Below are 21,406 nucleotides of genomic sequence, written 5' to 3'. Positions count from 1 at the left end.
CTTGAACATGCAACATATAATGGTCCATGGGAAAACAATCCGTATTCTGATCTATACCTCATGATTCTAAAGATTACCCTTGAGCTCTGTTGATGGTGATTGCTAATCGACCATTCCCTGTGTCACCGTCGTCATTTATATATCCCCCTGTGCCCCCCGGCGCCCCCAACAGCTAGTTTATTATAACTATTTTAAGAATTTGTGACATCACTCTGATGGGAAGTGTTGGAAAAACTTGATTATAGAAAAAAAAACCTATGGAAAAATTCAACCGCTGGATGAGCCAAAACAAATACATTCGGACAAGAGGTTCCTATACGCCACCAACTGCGCTGAGCAAGCTGCAATCACTAACAGAATGATAAAAGAAACAGCATAGGAATATGACGGCAATCATATGAAAAATGTTCTTCCAAAACTAAGGCTCTAAACGAATTTTCCCAACGTCCTATCTATCAGGATCATATTTTCACATCAGGAAACAGCTAATAAATTTCCTTATAATATTCCTAAAAAATGTCGTAAAAGTAGTCAAGTCCTTCGTTCTCACATGCTACAGATTGTAGAAAAATGAAATGCGATAACCACGTTCACTTTACAAGGAAATCGCAGAAGATTTTCCGGAAAAACGTATTTTTAATGTGTAAAAATCGAGTAATAAATAAGCGTATGCTAAACAAGCTATTTTAGCTTGATCTATAAAATTGGTAAACAAAATAAGTAAAAAAAAAGATCATGATTTTCAACCATTATTGCATATAGAATTAAATAAATAAAAAAACAAGTTTTATTCAACTGAAACAAGTTTTATGTAACTGAAGCAAGTTTATTTTGGCTGAACTTACTATATGTATTTCTTCGTTAGATTTGAATACTGATTACCACAATATTTGTATGTAGGCAAGCATCCTCTGTTCCAAGTTTTCAGGAGTATTCAGGAGCCATTTGGGAAAAGTAACTGGTAGGTTCTTTGAATCATAATCACCTGCATTGCATACATGTTCATATTTCTTAATTATCTCTGTCGGGGCTCTAGGGCAATTTTAATAAATCCTTTGTTCCTTTTTTTCAAAAGTAACCCAAAAATGAGTCTTGATAACAATCGATCTACCAAAAGAATCAAATTTTGATGTTTGTTCAAAATTTGTAAAATTCATCAAGTTTAATGTTACTCATAAGAATTTATGCGCCTAAGAGAATTTGTACAATTTTTTCAAAAGGGAGAAAAACACTCTAAAAACACAAGGGGATCTTAATGAAAATCACACCATCAAATTCAGCATGTCAGACAAGCCTACTGTAGAGGTTTCAAACTTATATACAAAAATATGGAATTTTGCATTTTTTGCAAGAAGAAAGATCACGTGTTTATTTGCTTGTTTTATGCTTTTTCTTCCCCAGGGGGATCGTATCGAACCAGTACTCCCAGAGAATTGGCTGAGGGCTCATTTGATCGGAAATCGAGGGGTGAGATTTTCTGGTTAGGGCGCTTGTGTTGGAGGAGCGTTACATGTAGGAATTTTTCGTGGAGGAGGGAATTTTCCATGGAGGGAGAGCTGGATTTCCCGGCATTATTAAAAAAAGGTCAGAAATTAAAAAAAAAATAAAAAAGAGTTTTTTCAACTGAAAGCAATGAGCAACATTGAAACTTAAAACAAGCAAAAGTTATTGCTGGTATTGGGGGATTCCTTCCTCCCCAATATGTCGCTCTTTATGCTAAAGTTTTTTTAAACTTAAAAAAAGCTTTTAATTCTAATAAAATGGGCCCTTGTGTTTCAGGAGTCGTTTTGTAAATAATTGTCAAAACTTTAGCGCAAAGAGCGAGGTGTTGAGGAGGGGGCAATTCCATCATATAGGTAATAATCTCAGTTCGTTTTAAGTTTTAATGTTAGTCCATACTTTCGGGGGAAATTTTTTATTTATTTAATTTAAATAGAAAAGAAAAGCACATCCTCTTACGGCAAAATCAAACAGAAAATCCATTGAGGGACATGAGAAAGAATTATATCTTAACCGTGCTAAAACAGAACTATAAGAGATAAAAAACAACAAAATAAATCCAAATTTAAATTGAGCTGAAACAAAAATCCCACAAATATCAGAAAGTCTCCAGCCTTTTTTTTTTTTTTTTTTTTTTTTTTTTTTTTACGAACGAGTGATCCCTTTGAAATATTTCGAATAGCTTATTCGGGGTCAATGGCAACAAATTTTAAAATGCCACATCTGTAGCCTACTTATTTTGCACCGTGAAAAAAGTTGTCTTAGAGGGAAGAGACCATTACTGGCACGTAAGCCGGAATTTTTGTTAGGGATGAGGGAGTGATCATACAAAACAAATCGATAATATGAATAAGAAATTCAAGAAAATCCAGAATTTTGGTGAGGTTTCATACCCCAAGCACTTCCCCTCTTTGTACGTCTGAGTTCAAGCTTATCAGACTCCTAAAAAACCTTGTAAATTACGCAATAAATTTGGAGAAGCGTTTATGCCTTCAAAAACATTCTGACAATCAAACGGCACGCAGGAATGTGATCCTTGAGCATGTTTTGGGGGACTGCCCCCAATGCATCCCATGGTCAAGTTTTGGACTTCTCTCAAGCATGTCAGTAATATGTAAAAATCACTTATGTTGTTCTTTCAACAAGAAGCACCTTTAATTTTTGACCAATTTACTATTAGTCTCTTAGCTTTCAGCAGCTACCCTCTGCCCTTAATTTTACCCCTCACAACAACAAAAAATACAGCTGAAGTCAAAATCTCTACAGGGGTGCCTATTCACGGAAATTCACGGGGAAGGGCACACTTTCTTTTGGAAAATTTTAGAGTTGGGCAGCCGAGTGATATCAATGGTAGAATTCTGTCTCGTAATAACCTTGTAGCTCAAGTTCAAGAAGTTGGTTATTTAGGCTTTTACATGATTGTAATCTTTCGTGGCAACACCACAGTGATGTTGCTGCGACAAACGTGGCCAATGGCCTGGGTTCGATTTGACACTTAAGAATCTTTTTGCCCCCGAGAGTCTTATTGCTTTTATACCAGGCTCTAATTCACCCATATGTTCGTATGGCTACATGTCATGGGTATATTTTTATGTGAATTTAAAACGTGTTTTATATTCTTCAAAATAAAACTATGCGTCTTATTGATGGGTTGATGGTTTGTATAACACTACAACTTGTTTTAACAACTTGTAAGTGCTTGATGCAGGTCAGCTTCGGGATCAAGTTGGAATTTTTGTCTATCGATATTGGAGTTGTGTAAATCCTGCAGTCTTTCGCGATTAGTTTTAGTGACAATAGGTCTTCTCATCATTATGTAAAGCGTCATGCTAGTGATTTTATTGTATCACATTGACGTGGAACCAGAGCCGGTTCCCTATTAGACTTTTAGGGCCTAGTGTGTGGAACTCGATTCCAGATCCAAAGAGCATTCGGGCGACTGAGCACTTTAGTCTGTTTAAAAGTCAGTTAAATAAGTATGCCGTGGTTCATATTTTTTTTTGTGCTTTTCTTTTATCTCCTTGTATTCATTAATAGTTAGAAAGTTAGTTATATGTGCCACCCAGTCGCAAGTGCTTTTTGTAGCTGCCCCAAAGTGCTTCTTGGGGCAGGCACTAGCAGTTTAGTGGCTAGTGCAATTATTTTTATTCTGTTAAAGAAAATTGTACCGAACTGAACCGAATTGGGGTACCTAACATTTCAAAAGTTCAGAGAAGATGATTGTTTATTCGAGTTAGTAATAAACACCGAAAGAGGTATTTCTTTCAAAATCTAAAGGAATAGTTACCCTCTCTAATAGGTACTCCTGTATCTTTAATTCTGTTTTTTACTTAATTTTACCTTGAAATCCTAAGCAGGCAGTTGGTTGAGGTTCTGTTTTAAACTTCCAATCTATATCTGTTAGTTGTAAAAACGCAGCTATAACTGGTATGTCACTCAAGTCCGTTTCATCTCCTCCAGCTTCGAGTAACAAGACTCTCCAATCCTCTACCTCACTTAACCTAGAAAAAGATGCCATCGAACTTAAAATATACAAAACAATCAAAAATTAAGCGTCAAAAAAGCTAAACAAGCAAAAACGAATCCACCCCTTAAATAAGTGGCCTAACAAGTAACAGGGAGAGTAACAAGAGTCTCCAATCCTCAACCTCACTTAACCTAGAAAAAGATGCCATCGAACTTAAAATATACATCACAATCAAAAATTAAGCATCGAAAAAAAGCTAAACAAGCAAAACGAATCCACCCCTTCAATCAGTAGCCTAACAAGTAACAAGGAGAGTAACAAGACTCTCCAATCCTCTACCTCACTTAACCTAGAAAAAGATGCCATCGAACTTAAAAATATACAAAACAATCAAAGATTAAGCATCGAAAAAAGCTAAACAAGCAAAACGAATCCATCCCTTAAATAAGTAGCCTAACAAGTAACAAGGAGAGTAACAAGACTCTCCAATCCTCTACCTCACTTAAACTAGAAAAAGATGCCATCGAACTTAAAATATACAACACAATCAAAAATTAAGCAACGAAAAAAAGCTAAATAAGCAAAACGAATCCACCCCTTAAATAAGTAGCCTAAGTCTTTTAAAAGGAAGTAATTTGCTTCATTGGATGGCTAAATCTTAACAAATTGGCTAATAGACAGACACAAAGAGAATCTCATCCACCGGCGTGAGGTTGACAAAGGGTTTCTCTCATGATAAAAAAAAAGGAATCACTGGGATTATGCCATTGACAATGCCATTTAAAAGTTGTATATGGTGCCAGAAATGGAACTTTTGAGTGGCCTTTGTTTGGTGAAAATAAATCTAATCCAATTTGTGATGGGTATTATCGGCATCAAAAGTTCCTTCTTTATTTTCCACGTTCTCATTAGAACAGAAAAATCAGCGCTGAAATTTAGTGTCTTTAAAAAACCTTGTCAATACTAAGACAGGCCTACATGATACATTCACAGAGACAGGTCAGTCACAGAGACAGGTCAGTTTTCTTTAGTAACATTTGCCTCTATGGTATTATATGGCTCTTTTTTTCATTTTCCACTTTGTCATTTTTACTTGACTTGGAAAATCAGCTCCGACTCGAATCCCACCTTGCTCCCCCCCATGTTTTTTGACAAAATTACGCCCACAGTATTTGACTTTGATGAAAGTTTGGGCAGTTCAGGAACAGAAATATAAATAAAAGTGGAATTTTGATTCAAATTGTAATTGAATTTCTTATCAGCAAATTCTCTAAAATTCCTGTAAATTTTCTTTAATGTTTTTGATCAAGGGTGCATGCAGGATTTTTGCTCGGGAGGCATTTTTTCGTGGGAATGGGGCTATGGAAAAACTCTACAAATTGCATAAAAGAAAATTGTTTGTAAGCATTATTAGTACTTTTTTAAGAGTCAGAACAAAATTTCTGGAGGCTAGGTCAAACCCAGTAACACACCCTGGATGCGACCTTTTTTGTAATTAAATAAAAAAACAAGTTTTTTGAAATGAAAGTAAGGAGCGACATTAAAACTTTAAAACGAACAGAAATTACTTTCTTTCTTGCAACTCTACTTTTTAAAACAATAAAAAACTTTAGCGTAAAGAGTGGGGCGTCAAGGAGGAAAAGCCCCTTTCATATACGGAGTAATTTCTGTTCGTTTTAAGTTTTAATGTCGCTCCTTACTTTCATCTCAAAAAACTTGTTTTTTAAATTTAATTTCTGAAAGTTTTTTTAATTAATGCATGTCTGATTTTGGCTCTCCGTACATAAATTATTAAAATGAAATTTACATATTAATTCTTTTTTTGGCTAAATGGCTTTCTCTTAGTTTTGATCAGACGATTTTGAGAAATAAGGGGTGGGGAAGGAGGCCTACTTGCCCTCCAATTTTTCGGTTACTTAAAAAGGCAACTAGAACATTTTAATTTTTAACGAACGTTTTTATTAGTAAAAATTATACGTAACTTAAGAATTAACTTACGTAACAAACTTTTGTATTCTTATATTTTTGATTATATATATATGAGGGGGTTTGTCCCCTCGTTAATACCCCGCTCTTCACGCTAAATCTTAAGTTTTGTCCCAATTCTTTGAGAATGACCCCTGAATCAGAAAGGCCGTAGAATAAATAGTTGAAATTACTAAAAATATTTAGCATAAAGAGCGAAGTATTTATTTCCTCTTATATACCTCGCTCTTTATGCTAAAGTATTTTTAGAACCCCTCATATGCGTAATAGGCTAATCTCTGTTCGTTTTAAGTTTTAATGCTTCTCCCTACTTTCAATTGAAAAACTTTTTCATGTTTATATTTTCATTGTTTTTTTAATAGTAATGGTAGAAAATCCTGCGCCCTTTTCATTGAATTTTTCTTCCCCCATTAAATATTCCTCTAATGAAAGATCTTCCCATATAGCCCCCTCCCCTGAGCCTCACACCCAAACCAAAAAATCCCCCTGAAAACGTCGGTACACTTCCCAATAGCTCCTCCCCCAGGGACTGCGGGGGGGGGGGTAAGTCATCACCAAATACATAATTATTATGGTTTTTGACTATATGGAACAAAATGGCTATCTAAAAATTTCGATCCGTTGACTTTGGGAAAAAAATGAGCGTTGGAGGGGGCCTAGGTGCCCTCCAAGTTTTTGGTCACTTAAAAAGGGCACTAGAACTTTTCATTTCCGTTAGAATGAGCCCACTTGCAACACTCTAGGACCACTTGGTCGATACGATGACCCCTGGGAAAAAAAAACTAACAAACAAATAAAAACGCACCCGTGATTAGTCTTCTGGCAAAAATTACGAAATCCCACATTTTTGTAGTTTGGACCTTGAAATTTTTTCTATAGGGTTCTCTGATACGCTGAATGCGATGGTGTGATTTTCGTTAAGATCCTACGACTTTTAGGGGGTGTTTCCCCCTATTTTGCAAAATAAGGCAAATTTTCTCAGGCTCGTAACTTTTGATGACAAAGACTAAATTTGATGAAACTTATATATTTAAGATCAACCTTAAAATCCGATTCTTTTGATATAACTTTTAGCATCGAAATTCCGTTTTTTAGAGTTTCGTTTACTATTGAGCCGGGTCGCTCCTTACTACAGTTCGTTACCACGAACTGTTTGATATAGTCTTTTCTGTAGGTTTGTGATGGATAGAATTTACGTATTTATATCTTTGATATTTTTTTTTCTTGTTGGTTGTTGTCTTGTTTGTTTTGCTATGGTATTTGATGGCTTTGTACAAATAAGTTATTATAAGATTACTACATATTGACAATATTAATGTAGGAAATAAAATCTATATTTTAATCTATATACTGACTTTAAAAGTTTCGTCACCTAGCCTCGATAAGTATATTTTTTTGTAAGGTTTATAGTTTGCATTAAAAAAAGAAAGAAAGAAAAACTCAGAACCGAAATAAAAACTGTACTTTCTAAAAACGAAGTTTTTTGGAAGCAAGGAGGTTTTTCTTCTTTTTTAAAATCAATTACATTTAGTGCTGAACTTTGTACTCTTGTTTTATTTAAGGAGAACATATGGTTGTATTACCTTTGTATTTTTCTAAACCTGTGTAGGACATATTACAGATATGCGCACAGAGTGAGGAGTCTTCTGGGCGACGCGCTGCCATACCACGCACGATATCTCGAAATTTTTTCTTTATATCTTCTTTGTTTAAAAAAAAAATTGCTTTTTCAGCAGTATTCCGAATAATTTTCCAAAAGAATATATTTGGATATGCTGGAGGTATATTGGCAAATTCAGTCAGCCTTATATTATTTTTCGCAGGTACATAACGCTTATCTGGGTCTGTGAAACTTTCGGGACCAAACTATACCATTTTTCAGATTTAATTTTGGTAAAAATTATCAACTCATTTTTTAAAGCATCTCAAACTTGTGTCAAACTAGTTATATGTGACAAACATAATCTAAAAAATTGAATTTGAATACTGAAATCGAAATTAAATTTTGCTATAAAATACATTTAATTGAAAAAGAAAACTTGTTCTCTTTTTGTTGGAAAGCTGAATTATTTGAGTATCACTTAAAGATGACTGAAGAAGGTTATTCGCAAAAAGCCGGGGCTTGGGGGCAAAATAATGGCGGGTACAAACATTCAATGGAAAGTAAAGCTACCTTGTTAGATTGGCTAGCGAAAATTATTGTAGAGATCGACTAAAAAGTAAATCTTTGTGAAAATTTACCACGCTTCCATTGTCGAAATATTTTTTTTTTTTTTTGATAAACCAGCGCTTACAATTGGGTCTAACTCATCACTATTTAAAATATGCTAATTGCTTCTAAGAGTCGTTGCTGGTGTGGGAGTTCGACTTCTAAAATGGCAGCTGTTCTTAAAAAAAATTATATTTAATTATTAAATTGTTTTTAATTTATATTTCAACTTCTTTGATCTATATGGAATGGTAAAGTCTACAATAAAAAGCTTTGAAAGAATAACAACATGTGCCTGCAACAAAACATAAGATAGATGCGAAGTACAGTACATGCTTCACCGGCCCCTCCAGATTTTGATAATTTCCCAGAAGTTTCTATGTCTTTCATATAATTCAACTATTTTTACGTTCATCAAATTGCAGCCCCCCCTCCAAATTCCCGCTTCTTAAAAATAAAGTTACCGAGTAACCTAGAAATCTTTTGTTCAACTCCCACAGAAGCGGTGACTACTTCGAGCAAATAAATATTGATTTAATTACCGTGAAATTATTAATTGTACAGCAGAAAATAACATAAGAAAATAATCTATATTGAATTTTATATAGTTATGAGTTCAAGGATTTGACCTTTATTCAAGGCCGCTAGCAATAAATACTTTCCAGTTTTATCCTGGATTCAGGCACGTCAATTGAAGGGCGTATAAGGGCAATTTTTCTACCCTAGATTAAAAAAAGCTTGTGTGGTATAATGATTGAAGTTCAGTAAAGAAAAAAAATTGAAAAAAAAACAACGAAATTCCTCCTCCCCGAGATTTAGAAAAATCTATTTCTTCCCCTCCAGAGATTTCGCAAATTACCACCCCTGTCTGGAATTTCGGTCCGAGTCAAGTCAATTCTTGTCTTCTCTCAACTTACGGTCTTTTACGGTCTTACGGTCTTCTCTCAACTTTACTAGTCGCGAGTTATGATTGCTCCTATAGGCGCAATCAAACAGTTCGTGGTAACGAACTGTAGTAAGGAGCGACCCGGCTCAATACTAACCAAAACTCTAAAAAATAGAATTTTGATACCAATAGCTACATCACATCAAAAGAATCGCATTTTAATGCTGGTTTTAAATATATAAGTTTCATCAAGTTTAGTCTTACCCATCAAAAGTTACGAGCCTGAGAAAATTTGCGTTATTTTAGAAAATAGGGGGAAACGCCCCCTAAAAGTCATAGAATCTTAACGAAAATCACACCCTCAGATTTAGCGTATCAGAGAACCCTACTGTAGAAGTTTCGAGCTCCTATCTACAAAAATGTGGAATTTTGCATTTTTTGCCAGAAGGCAGATCACGGATGCGTGTTTATTTGTCTTTTTGTTTTTTTTTCCCAGGGGTGATCGTATCGACCCAGTTGTCCTAGAATGTTGCAAGAGGGCTCATTCTAACGGAAATGAAAAGTTCTAGTGCCCTTTTTAAGTGACCAAAAAAATTGGAGGGCATCTAGGCCCCCTCCCACGCTTATTATTTTCCCAAAGTCAACGGATCAAAATTCTGAGATAGCCATTTTATTCAGCGTAGTCGAAAAACTTTATAACTGTGTCTTTGGGGACGACGTACTCCCCCACAGTCCCCGTGGGAGGGGCAACAGGTTACAAACTTTGACCTGTGCTTACATATAGTAATGGTTATTGGGAAGTATACAGGCGTTTTCAGGAGGATTTTTTTGGTTTGGGGGAGGGGTTGAGAAGAGGGTGATATGCTGGGGGAACTTTCTTTCGAGAATTTGTAATGGGAGAAGAAGATTTCCATGAAGGGAGAGCAGGATTTACCAGCATTATTTAAAAAAAAAAAATTAAAAAATAAAAGTGAAAAAGCTTTTTCAGCTGGAAGTAAGGAACAGCAATAAAACTTAAAACAAACATAAATTATTACCCATATGAGGGGCTCACCTCCTTCTAATACCTCGCTCTTTACGCTAAAATATTTTCAGTAATTTCAACTACTTATTCTACGGCTTTTGTGATTCAGGGGGTCATTCTTAATGAATTGGGATAAAATTTAAGCTTTAGTGTAAAGAGCGAGGTACTGATGATGGGGCGAATCCCCTCATATATGTAATAAAAACATGAGAATACAAAAGTTCTTTACGTAAGCTAATTTATAAGTTACGTAAATCTTTTAACAATAAAAAGATTCGTTAAAAATTAAAAGTTCTAGTTGCCTTTTTAATTAGCCAAAAAATCGGGGGGCAACTAGGCTTCGTCCCCTGCTCTTTTTTTTTCTCAAAATCATTCGATCAAAACTATGAGAAAGCCATTGAGCCAAAAAAAAAAAAAAAATGCAAATTTCGTTTTGATTATTCCTCTGCGGAGAGCCAAAATCAAAACATGCATTGATTCAAAAACGTTCAGAAATTAAATAAAAAAAACAAGTTTTTTTAACTGAAAGTAAGGAGCGACATTAAAACTTAAAACGCACAGAAATTACTTCGTATATGAAAGAGGCTGCTTCCTCATCAACACCCCGCTCTTTACGCTAAAGTTTTTTACTGTTTTAAAAAGAAGAATTGAGAGAAAGAGTCAAACTTTAGCGTAAAGAGCGGGGCGTTGATGAGGAAGCAGCCTCTTTCATATACGAAGTAATTTCTGTGCGTTTTAAGTTTTAATGTCGCTCCTTACTTTCAGTTAAAAAAACTTGTTTTTTTATTTAATCTAGTAAAAGAGATGAAGCCAAGTTGGAAAAGCCAAAAGCACCTCACTACCCAATAAATCTTGTATTTTATAGACGATTGCGGCCAGTGTGGTAAGCATCACATATTGATGCCTAGTGATTGGTATCATAAATTTAAACAGGAGTCCAGAAGAAAGATTATTGGTCAATGGTAAAAACAACAGTCGGATCTGGAACAGAGATTGGCTCTGCCACGTTGAAACCTTTGTACATAACCGTGGCCCATGGAAGACCGTGAGCCGTTGTTGGTGAAGTCTGCGAGGCAAAGCAACGTGTAGCTTCCCTTAAAAGTAAGTATGTAGGTATACCCAATGATGGCATCGGCAGTAACAAGAAGCACTGTTATTTCTGAATTGAGATTAAACGTTTTGAAGGAAAGTAATGTTCCAGTTTCTGGGGAAGGGTGAAGCCGAATTTGTTCTAATTAGTGGAAGAGAGTAAGAGTTTGAATTTGTGTGCTAAAACTGAACAATTTTTTTTTCTTCCAAAGAATTATCATTTATAACTCTTGTAAAATTTTATTGTTAGGGTCTTGTCTCATTTGATGGTTCAGGTTGTTGATTTTCACCCACTTGGAACTTAATTCCAATGCCCTTTGCTTTAGCTGCTCTTATTGGTCAAGTATTACATGATGGTCCAAGCTGTAGATTTGTAAATTGTTCAGATAGTGGGACAAAAACTTCTTCTTCTTCCAACGAGTTATTATTTATAACGCTTGTAAATTTTGTTTTTTGGGTCTACCTCTAGTCAAGTTTTTTTATACTTATGCGTTTTTTATACTGTTTCTTTTAAAATATATTTGTTTATTGAAGCAAATCCAATTTCTAACGGCGACTTTCTAATGAGCTTCCAACTTTTGATTTCCATTTTTAAGATTTGTAAATTGTTGTAATCCCTTGTTAAAATATATGCAAATATTTTGCAACTTCCAGTTCTTTTGTTTTTAAGCAATTTAATTTCTTTTCATACTGTACTTTTCAAAGATATTTGACTATTCAAGCACGTCTGATTTCTAACAATGATTTTTTACTAAGCTTCAGACTTTTGGTGTTCTTTTTTTAAAGTCTTTGAATTGTTGTAATCCCTTATTAAAATATAGACAAATGTTTTTGCAATTACCACTTTTTATCTTTCAGCAATTTAATGCATACTGTTCATGCATAACAATCTTCAATTATTCCACATAGGCTTGACAAGCGTGACAACATCATTGCAATACTGACGTATATGAAAATGACGTCAGTCACATCATTTTTTTCCAAACTGAGAGCTCCTAAAATATTTTCTCAAACTTCTGCACTATCTAGACCGCTTCTTAGGCCAGAATATCTCAGGATGCCAATTTTTCCGAAAAAATATGGAACCATTTCAGGCCTGAAGCCATAATCAGACCGGTAAATCAAAGTTCAATTTACTAGATTAGTGCTTAGTCATGGTTGCACTGCAAGTTTAGGTAATTGCAAATCCAGTTATTTACTCTCATGACAGCACACAGCAGCTGCCAAGTATTAATTTGAATCAATGGCTTAGAAGTTGTTTGAAGTCATGTTGGTAAAGTAAAAAAAAAAAACATAATCTACTGATTTCGAAACTTACGACACAATATGGCATAAAAGGATAACTTCGGTGTATAAATGATCTCAAACTAAAAGAAAAGGATTTAAGAAGGTGATCTAGAAGATATCAAGAAGATAATCAGATCTTCTAAATTCAAGAATAAGAAGTTTTAAAGTTTTTTTTTTAATGAAGCAGGTAAGATTTAAAACCTGTTGATTTCAAGGATTATGGCACAATACCGCATAAAAAGATAACCTAATAATCCTCAAAAAATTAGCTCTATGGATGGTCTCGAGTCCAGCAGAGCAAAATTCTAGTGTAGCTCCTACTACCAGGTAGAAAAAACTAGTGCCATTCCAGATCAATCGAGAAATGTACTGGGTTAGATTCCAGAAATTGATTCCAAATCAATTTTAACTCCAGATGTGGCACCAAAAAGTGCCGTTTGGGTGCCATATGACATTTCAAATTTGTGTTATCAAGAATAATTGATAAAACAAACATGTATATAGGACCATCGTCCTTTGAATGAGCTATTAACATCTTTACGTTATCACACTAACTCATATGTCTTAAAACTAATACAAGAGTTCTCTCGATTTACCGATTCATAATAAATCCCACTTGTGAAGGCAAAAATCCCCCTTCTGCCCTCATGCTTACATGATTTTCTTAAAGGGAAATAATCATCTATCCAGTTTTATTTTCAATCCTTACATGTTTCTCTTGAGCGCCATCCAGCTCAACGCCAGCCCCTAATGGGTTGATAGAATGACATATCTGACACCCTTTCCTAGTCCCTCTGGGACCTTCTTCCTATTCCACGTCCATGTTCATATGACCTACCTAAATTACAATAATTTTCCATCCTAAAAAGTCGCTATGCTTAGGTATCTTTTAAACATTTATACAATCTCTCGTGACTATCATAATGGCCATGTTAAAAAGAAACAGCCACAGAAGGGATTCAGCTCTTACCTGTTCGCCACCACTGCCCCTGCTGACCCAGCACCAACCACAACAAAGTCATAATATTTATATATCTTTTTAACATCCTTTACTCTTCCCTCTGGGTCATTACCGAAGCCACGAAAAAAAGATGCTGCAGCCATTAACATGGGGAGAAACGACACAGCAAGTCCAGCTATTGTGTTGGGAGCTCCTGCAGCAGCAAACCCAAGTGGTGCAGCTGCGGCTGACATCTACAAAAAAGAAGATTAAAATTAGTGACAAGGAGTATTAATAAAAATAAATTGCTGCCTCGTTATGCAACAGCTAAAATAGCCAACTTGACCCAGTTCTAAGGCGAGTGGGAACTGTATCATCGGCAGCGCAATAGCGCTGCCTAATTAAAGAGTGAAGTGGGCACAATGTTTTTTTTTCTAGCCAAAGCACTTTGTATAGAGGGAGTTCTTGCAGAAAAATTGGAAGGAGCTCGTTCGTTTGGAAATCAAAAGTTTTAGTACCCTCTTTAAGAGTTAAAAGTGATTGGAGGGCAAGCAATCTCCACGCCAAAAACTACCCCAAACACATCCAATCAACATTTTGAGATAGCCATCTTGTTCAACATATTTGGAAGGTCTAGTAAATTTGTCAATGGAACTATCTACCCCTCCCCCCACAGTACTCAGGGCAAGGAATATAAGTTATGCTAGTTACCCAATGTTAACATTTGAGGTTTTTATGAAATGGGTGTTCGTATAAACTTCGAAGGGAGCTCATTTAATCGGAAATTAAAAGTTCTAGTGCCCTTTTTAACAGTCAAAAGGGGTCAGAAGGCAAGTCACCCTATTTCCTCTTTTCCCCAAACGTGTCCGACCTAAATTTTGAGATATTTCATTACGAAATTCCATTCTGGTAAAAATATTCCCCAAGATTTAATATTAAATCTTGGTAAAAATATTCGCCATTCTGGCGAAAGAAATCCCCAAGATTTGAAAGGACACTAAGCAGTTTATAAGCTTGATGTATTTTTGAAGATAGTTTTGAATGTGTATACTTTTATTAGCAGGGAGTAAATCAAACATTGGCAGTATTATCATCCTTAATGATGGCATGTTGAGATATGAAATCATTAAAATAAAAATTAAAATCATTTTAATCAATAAATCAATTAAAAATCAATAAATCAATTAATCATAAAATCAATTAAAAAACATTAAATCATTAAATCATTAACTTAAATCATTAAATCATTAACTGAGCTTCACTTTAGCTTAAACACAAAAACACATGTTATGGTTCTTTCACACTAGCATAGCTTACGAGTTTATTTTACGCTACGTAATCTAATAGAAATTTGTGTCCTTAGCGTAAGGAGTTTTCAGATGACGAAAAGCTTGAAATAAATAAAATAATTTTGGTAGAAAGCTTTTCATGCTTGATCAGAGCTTGAATATTCATCTTCATACCACATCTTTAGCGTTTAAATATTTTGCTTATAACGATGGTGATGATTCAAGACATTGATTATGATGGCTTTATAGATTTTTAAGCAAGCCTAGTGGAAAAAAAAACGTGTTTAACTCGTAGGGGTGAGTAGTAATAAAGAGAAGAGAGAACACTATCGTATATCTACGTTTACAAAAGTATACTTAAAGTTAGTACACTTGAAAATATAATAATTTTAAGAATACCTAAAATTACTTTTGCGACATCTTTTGTTAATATCCCAAATCTTTAGCCAGCAAAATGATTTTTTTTTTTGTAGCCAATAAATTTTTTTAGCAAGTTAGTAAGAATTTCTTAGTCATAACATTTTTAGAAGTAAAATCTGTTTCATTGAATAAAAAACTTCTAAAGCCACTTATTAAGTCTGGTATGTGGAGTTTTCTACTAGTAAGTCCTGGTAAAAGAGTTTAAAGATGGCTCTCCAGTGCAAAATCCCCCCGCTCGGTATTCGCTATACGGTTTATCCTGGATTGTGTCAAGATTGTTACCGGAAAGGTTTCATAGCATTTTGTTGTAAGAAACTAGTATATACAGCTGCACACAGGAGGGGAGGTATAAAGAAATTTTGCGGTTGCAAGATAAATCAGAAAGACCTTTTGGAAAATGTGATCACAAGGCATTTTTTTTTACAAGATCCAACAGGAATATATATTAATAAGAGTTTTCGATGTTTTTAAACCTTTACTTTAATTATGAAGTTCCAGGCTTTTGTGTCTTATTTTGGTACTTGTATATTATTCAGTACGCACTCAATAAGTGAAGTTAGGTTCTTTCGTGGAACAAACTACGATGCAGGTACATTTAATGAGAAAATCCGGTTTCATAGCCACAAAGACAAAACTCAATTTAGTTTGCTATGCATAGTGGTAGAAGATAGTGTCTGAAAATGGATTTTGAAATGAAGATTTGGGATTTGCCAAAAACTGAAAAAGAGGCAATTATATTTTTTCTAGGATAAGGGGTTTTTGCCCACAACAAAACAGTGCGTCAATGGACACATAAGTATATAATAATTTATTATATTTTCATCATATTTTTTTTATTTCATTAGATTTATCAAAAGTTTGTGCTATATATTTGCACATTAGGGGGGGGGGGAATGCATTATATCAAATAACTAACCTAACCTAACCACCTCTATATATAAAATATTTAATTAAAATGTACCTGCATCGTAGTTTGTTTCACGAAATAACCCAACTTCACTTATTGAGTGTGTTCTGAATAATACACAAGTACCCTTATTTTTATCACAGAGATATTTCTTTTTTTTTACAAAGCTTGTTTAACATGTGGCGAACATGATTTCTTACCGATAGTTTACTGGCGTACATTGGATTCCCCCTATTAACAAGTACGTTTGTAAATTCGCTTTTTGGCACTTCTAAATCACTGGACTATCTTAAAATTATTGAACTTTAGTGATTTGGTCCTATTCGGCCCAAAGTCCTTGTTCTGAGTGACAAAATAACAGACAGTAGCACTTTGGTGAGGTAGTACATCTTTTGTTGCTTTAGCATAGAACAAGAACTTTCCGTTCCGTTCAAACCTGACCTTTCCCAGTGTCTTGGAAAACCAGTTTGATATGATGACCCCTAAAGAAAAGAGAAAGACAATAAAAACACGCCTCGGCGACCAGCCTTCATAGGAAAACATGTTTTTTCCAGTCGGTGATTGAATTTTTTTTTACAGCGCTTATGCCTATTTTAGGGGGTACAAAACCGACTGGAGGGCGTCAAAGCCCCCATATTGGCGCGAACAGACAATACAACTAGGATTTTGCTTAAAAGTCCATAGGGTGTTGATGAAACGGACAGAAAACCCAGGTTGAACAAGGATAAGAAAATAAGAACTATTTAGAATTGTTGAAGACACCTTGGGCGGGGGCCTTCGTGAGATTTCGGAAAAAGGGGCCGGAAGACAAGCGTTCATCAGTGTTCTGGACCTGGGTAGATTAATCGTGCATCTAGCATTTAGTTACAGCATTCACCACACAATTATTTTTACACTTTATTTATATTTCTGAATACTATTGTGAAATGAAATTAAATCATAAAATTTCTCTTCCAGTAAAATTTAAACACTATAAAATACCAATTTGACTGTAAAAATTTAAATTTATTTAAACAAAGCCATGTTCTTTGTATCGATGAGTTGCCAAAGAAAGTGAGAGTTAACATGAAGCATTGCCTCAATTGGGCGGCCTTCAAATATTAAGCTCGTGACTACTCCTGAAAAGTAGAACTGGGGTCCTCAAGCTGTTTTCTTAGCCTTGTAACACAGCCCTAAAATAAGCAATGCCAGAAATTTTTATTACGATGGTCAATAGGCTATAAAAATGCTCGCTTTCACAGTGGCATCAGTCGAAAAAAGGGAGGGTTGGCCAAATTTTAGAGTCATGTGTGCCCAGTGGTGCGAGCCCCATGCGGCGGAAATATGCCATGTGGCCCTCGCATGGTGCTGAGATTTACATAAGCTTTAAATGGAGCTTGTCCCCTTAGTGGGCTACCCCATCAGAACCACTTTCAGACAAGAAAAATAAGCAGTGTCAAAGCACCCCATAGAAGTGGAACAGACAGGCAGCGATGGTCATCTACTTTCAAGAATTTTATATAATTGATGGTACGTTTCATACTGAGCCCAAGGTGTGACATGACACAAGCTTGTCTAAAAATGCATGATAATATCACGCTTGGAGGAGCAAGTGGCACTCGGTGATAAACACCAGGTGGTGAATTAAGGAAATCAGAGAGACACGTTTTAAGACAAGAAATCCCAGTATCATCGCGAGTAACCTCAAGGAAGAGAGACAGGAATGTTTTTTCCTCCTTATGGGTTGGTGAATGAAATACATCGTAACGTATGTTTGCGGGAAGTTTCGAAAAAATACTCCCTGGTGATAATGGTGGTTGACTATACGACCTCTCCTGTCCAGTAACCCCAGGACCAGAAATCGGGCTTCTGGGTATCTTGGGTTTGGAGTTTGGAGGGGAGATATAAAGAATGCGCCAACGAATTCTGTCCAGTGTGGAAACAAATTTGGATACGTAAGCCAAATTAGCTGCGTCCCGACACTTCGGAACTTGGGAAAGTCCCCCTCCCACCTTAGCTGTGCCCCTGCCAGAAATAAGGCTTTTACGGTAAAACAAATCACTTTTGATATGCTTACCTTCTCCTAGTAACATATCTTTAGGCGTGTATCGGTGTCATTTAAAAATTTGGGGCTGTTTCCCCCCCCTAAAAAATTAAATTCTTTTTGCTTATTCGTTCAAGTATGAGATAAAGACAATTAACATAGGGACCTTCGAAAAACAGAGATATAACTTGTAAAAATTTATGATTCAGTAACTTTAAAGTAGCCTACCAAGAACAGCGAAAATGAAACCGGACTGTTTGAATTGGTTAAGTAAAAATTTATGCAACTATATGTTTAGATTAAGATCTTTAAATTGCCAATTATTACCAATTAAATTACTTTTAATTACCAAAGAAAGTGAAAATAAAATCTGACTGTTTGAATCGGTTAAGCGGAAACTAACTCAATCATGTATATTTAAAAAACTAGGAATTATCAGGAATTCGACTTTTAGCAAAAAAGCCACACAAATATTTTTTTTAGCAGTCATACAGTTTTGGTGGTTTTCGGACTATAAATTAAAAATAAAAATCAATAAATGCTGGTAAAGTGAGCAATAAATAAACTAAAAACGTATTAGACCAAATAGCATAAGATGGCACACCTTTCTTTATGAACAAATTGTCAATGTTTCTACTTTTAATATGAATTTAAATTCTAATGTTAACCCCTCTTGTTAGTTATTGCGTCCCCTCTTGTTAGTTCTTGTTTTGGCTAAACTAATGAGAACTGAGATGAATGTTTTTTTTTTATGGCTATTGTTTGTGGAGTTACATCATAAAGATTTTATCATAAAGATTTTCTTTTTCCTACTTATTCATCGTCTCTTTTGTAAATTAAATAAAAAAATCTAGTTTTATTAACTGAAAGTAAGGAGCGACATTAAAATTTAAAACGAACAGAAATTACTCCGTGTAAGAAAGGGGCTGTTCCCTTGTAAACGTCCCGCTCTTTACGCTAAAGTTTTACTCTTTCTCTCAATTCTACTTTATTAAACAGTAAAAAACTTTAGCGTAAAGAGCGGGGCGTTGAGAAATGAACAGCCTCTTTCATACACGGAGTAATTTCTGTTCGTTTTAAATTTTAATGTCACTCCTTACTTTCAGTTAACAATTAAACAGATTTTTTATTCAATCTCTGAACGTTTTTAAATTAATATATGTTCATACATTTTTATTATGTAAATGAGGGGGATTGTAACCTCGTTAATACCTCGCTCTTTACACTAAATCTTATATTTTGTCTCAATTCCTTAAGAATGATCCCTGAATTAGAAAGGCCGTTGAATAAACAGTTGAAATTACTAAAAATACTTTAGCGTACAGAGCGAGGTATTTAGGAAGTGAAGAACCCCTCATATGCGTAATAGTCTCTGTTTGTTTTAAGTTTTAATGATGCTCCTTACTTTCAGTTGAAAAAAAACTTTTGTCGTTTATTTTTTCCATTTTTTTTAATAATGCTAGAAAATCCTGTACCCCCTTCATTGAATTTCTTTTCCTCCATGACATGTTCCTCCAAGGAAAGATCCTCCCACATAGACCCCTCCCCTCACACCCCCCTCCAAAGCAAAAAAAATCTCCCTGAAAAAGGCTGTACGCTTCCCAATAACCTTTATTGTATGTAAACACTGGTCAAAGTTTGTAACTTTCAGCCCCTCCCCTGGGAACTGTGGAGGAGTAAGTCATCCCCAAAGACATAGTCATTATGTTTTTTGACTATGCTGAACAAAATGGCTATCTCAAAATTTTGATTCGTTGACTTTGGGAAAACATGAGCATGGGAGGGGGCATAGGTGTCCTCCAATTATTTTGGTCACTTAAGAAGGGCACTAAAACTTTTCATTTCCTGTAGAATGAGCCCTCTTGCGACATTCTAGGACCACTTGATCGATGCGATAACCCCTGGAAAAAAAAAAAAAACACGCACCCGTGATCGGTCTTCTGGCAAAATATACGAATTTCCACATTTTTGTAGATAGGAGCTTGAAACTTCATCAATAGGGTTTTCAGATACGCTGAATGCGATGGTATTATTTTTGTTAACATTCTACGACTTTTAGGGGGTGTTTCCTCATATTTTCCAATATAAGGCAAATTTTCTCAGGCTTGTAACTTTTCATGAGCAAAACTAAATTTGATGAAACTTATATATTGAAAATCAGCATAAAGACCTGATTCTTTTAATATATCTGTTAGTATAAAAAATTCGTTTTTTAGAGTTTCGTTACTATTGAGCCGGGTCGCTCCTTACTACAGTTCGTTACCACGAACTGTTTGATCATTTTTATTCGCATTCCTGAAAAAGAGCATCATATATAAATAATCTGTTCTGTTCAATTTTATTTTTTTGAGGGGAAAGAGACCCCATTCTAGGACCCACTTTTCACCGCCCGGTGTATATCTCGGAGTTCTATTTTCACCGCCTGGTGTATATCTCGGAGTTCCACTAGTTCTACAATCATTGGATACTACGCACCTCGCTTAGGCACACTTCCACCTGGCATTCCCTTCTCGCACCACGCTCGGTACGTTTCTCTCATGTGTGGTACACGTAACACAGTGTGTGACCTGTTCCAAAATTTTATTTGTGTGATTTTCAAAGTGACGTGGCTTTACTAAGCCCAAGTTTTAAAAGAAGATCGCACGTATATGAGCGGTTAATTGGCTTAAATGTCAACTAAACAACAACAACAACACAGTGTATACGGTTCCGAAAGTCAGAAACCCTTCACAAATCTTTATATAAAATTTAGATGACAGGAAATTTACCTTTCGGTAAGCTACTATATGTGTAAGTAAATTGTACAAAAGCAACGGGTACATTTTAATGACTATATTCAGAAAATCTGGGTCCGTCGTCGTAAAGGTAAGACAAATTACTTATTGTTAATTTCTTTTTTTTTTAAGCCTAAGTATACCCTTAAGGATAAGAACTATACCTAATCTTGAGCCTTTTCGACAGGTTGAATAGACAAACAGAATTCGAAAGAGGAGTTGCATACTAGGTTGATTAGTGTACACCACTAGATGATGAATGGGAGACGAAAGGCATGGGGCTAGAAGTTACGAGAGGCGTAAGAGGTTGGGAACACAAGAGGCGTAAGATGTTAGAGGTACAAGAGGCGTATTACGGGGGCTTACTAACGATGCATGACATTCAGTGGGGGCCATGGCGTATTTGTATGCCGGTTATATATATATATGGGATGATCATATTTTTTTTGGTGAGGGTTAGCGGGATGTTGCATTTTAAAGGGCACTGTTATGCCCAATTACTTGAATAAATATCGGTAAGAGTACCCGCCTCCCTTATATATACGCTGGCAGATTGTCAAAAACGCTGATATGCGGCAGTATGATTCATGGCAACTCATAGGCCA

General features: G+C 35.4%; 1 protein-coding gene and 1 long non-coding RNA gene across 2 annotated transcripts in view; one reads left to right on the top strand and one right to left on the bottom strand.

Annotated features, from left to right (window-relative positions):
- Positions 1-21,406, bottom strand: part of LOC136041574 (glucose dehydrogenase [FAD, quinone]-like) — a 96,134-nt gene that overhangs the window by 62,510 nt on the left and 12,218 nt on the right. The window contains exons 2-3 of the mRNA XM_065726267.1: positions 13,419-13,642; positions 3,841-4,001 (exon numbers count right to left, since the gene is read on the bottom strand). Of these exons, the coding sequence (XP_065582339.1) occupies positions 3,841-4,001; positions 13,419-13,642 (385 nt within the window). The remainder of the gene's footprint in view (positions 1-3,840; positions 4,002-13,418; positions 13,643-21,406) is intronic.
- Positions 20,493-21,406, top strand: part of LOC136041575 (uncharacterized) — a 170,407-nt gene continuing 169,493 nt past the window's right edge. Inside the window, exon 1 of the long non-coding RNA XR_010621058.1 lies at positions 20,493-20,892. This is a non-coding gene — a long non-coding RNA (uncharacterized LOC136041575). The remainder of the gene's footprint in view (positions 20,893-21,406) is intronic.

This window comes from Artemia franciscana, unplaced genomic scaffold (genome assembly GCF_032884065.1).
Source record: "Artemia franciscana unplaced genomic scaffold, ASM3288406v1 PGA_scaffold_30, whole genome shotgun sequence".
NCBI classification, from domain to species: domain Eukaryota; kingdom Metazoa; phylum Arthropoda; class Branchiopoda; order Anostraca; family Artemiidae; genus Artemia; species Artemia franciscana.
Note: the sequence above shows the minus strand (reverse complement) of the source record. Positions and strands in the feature narration are given on the sequence as shown.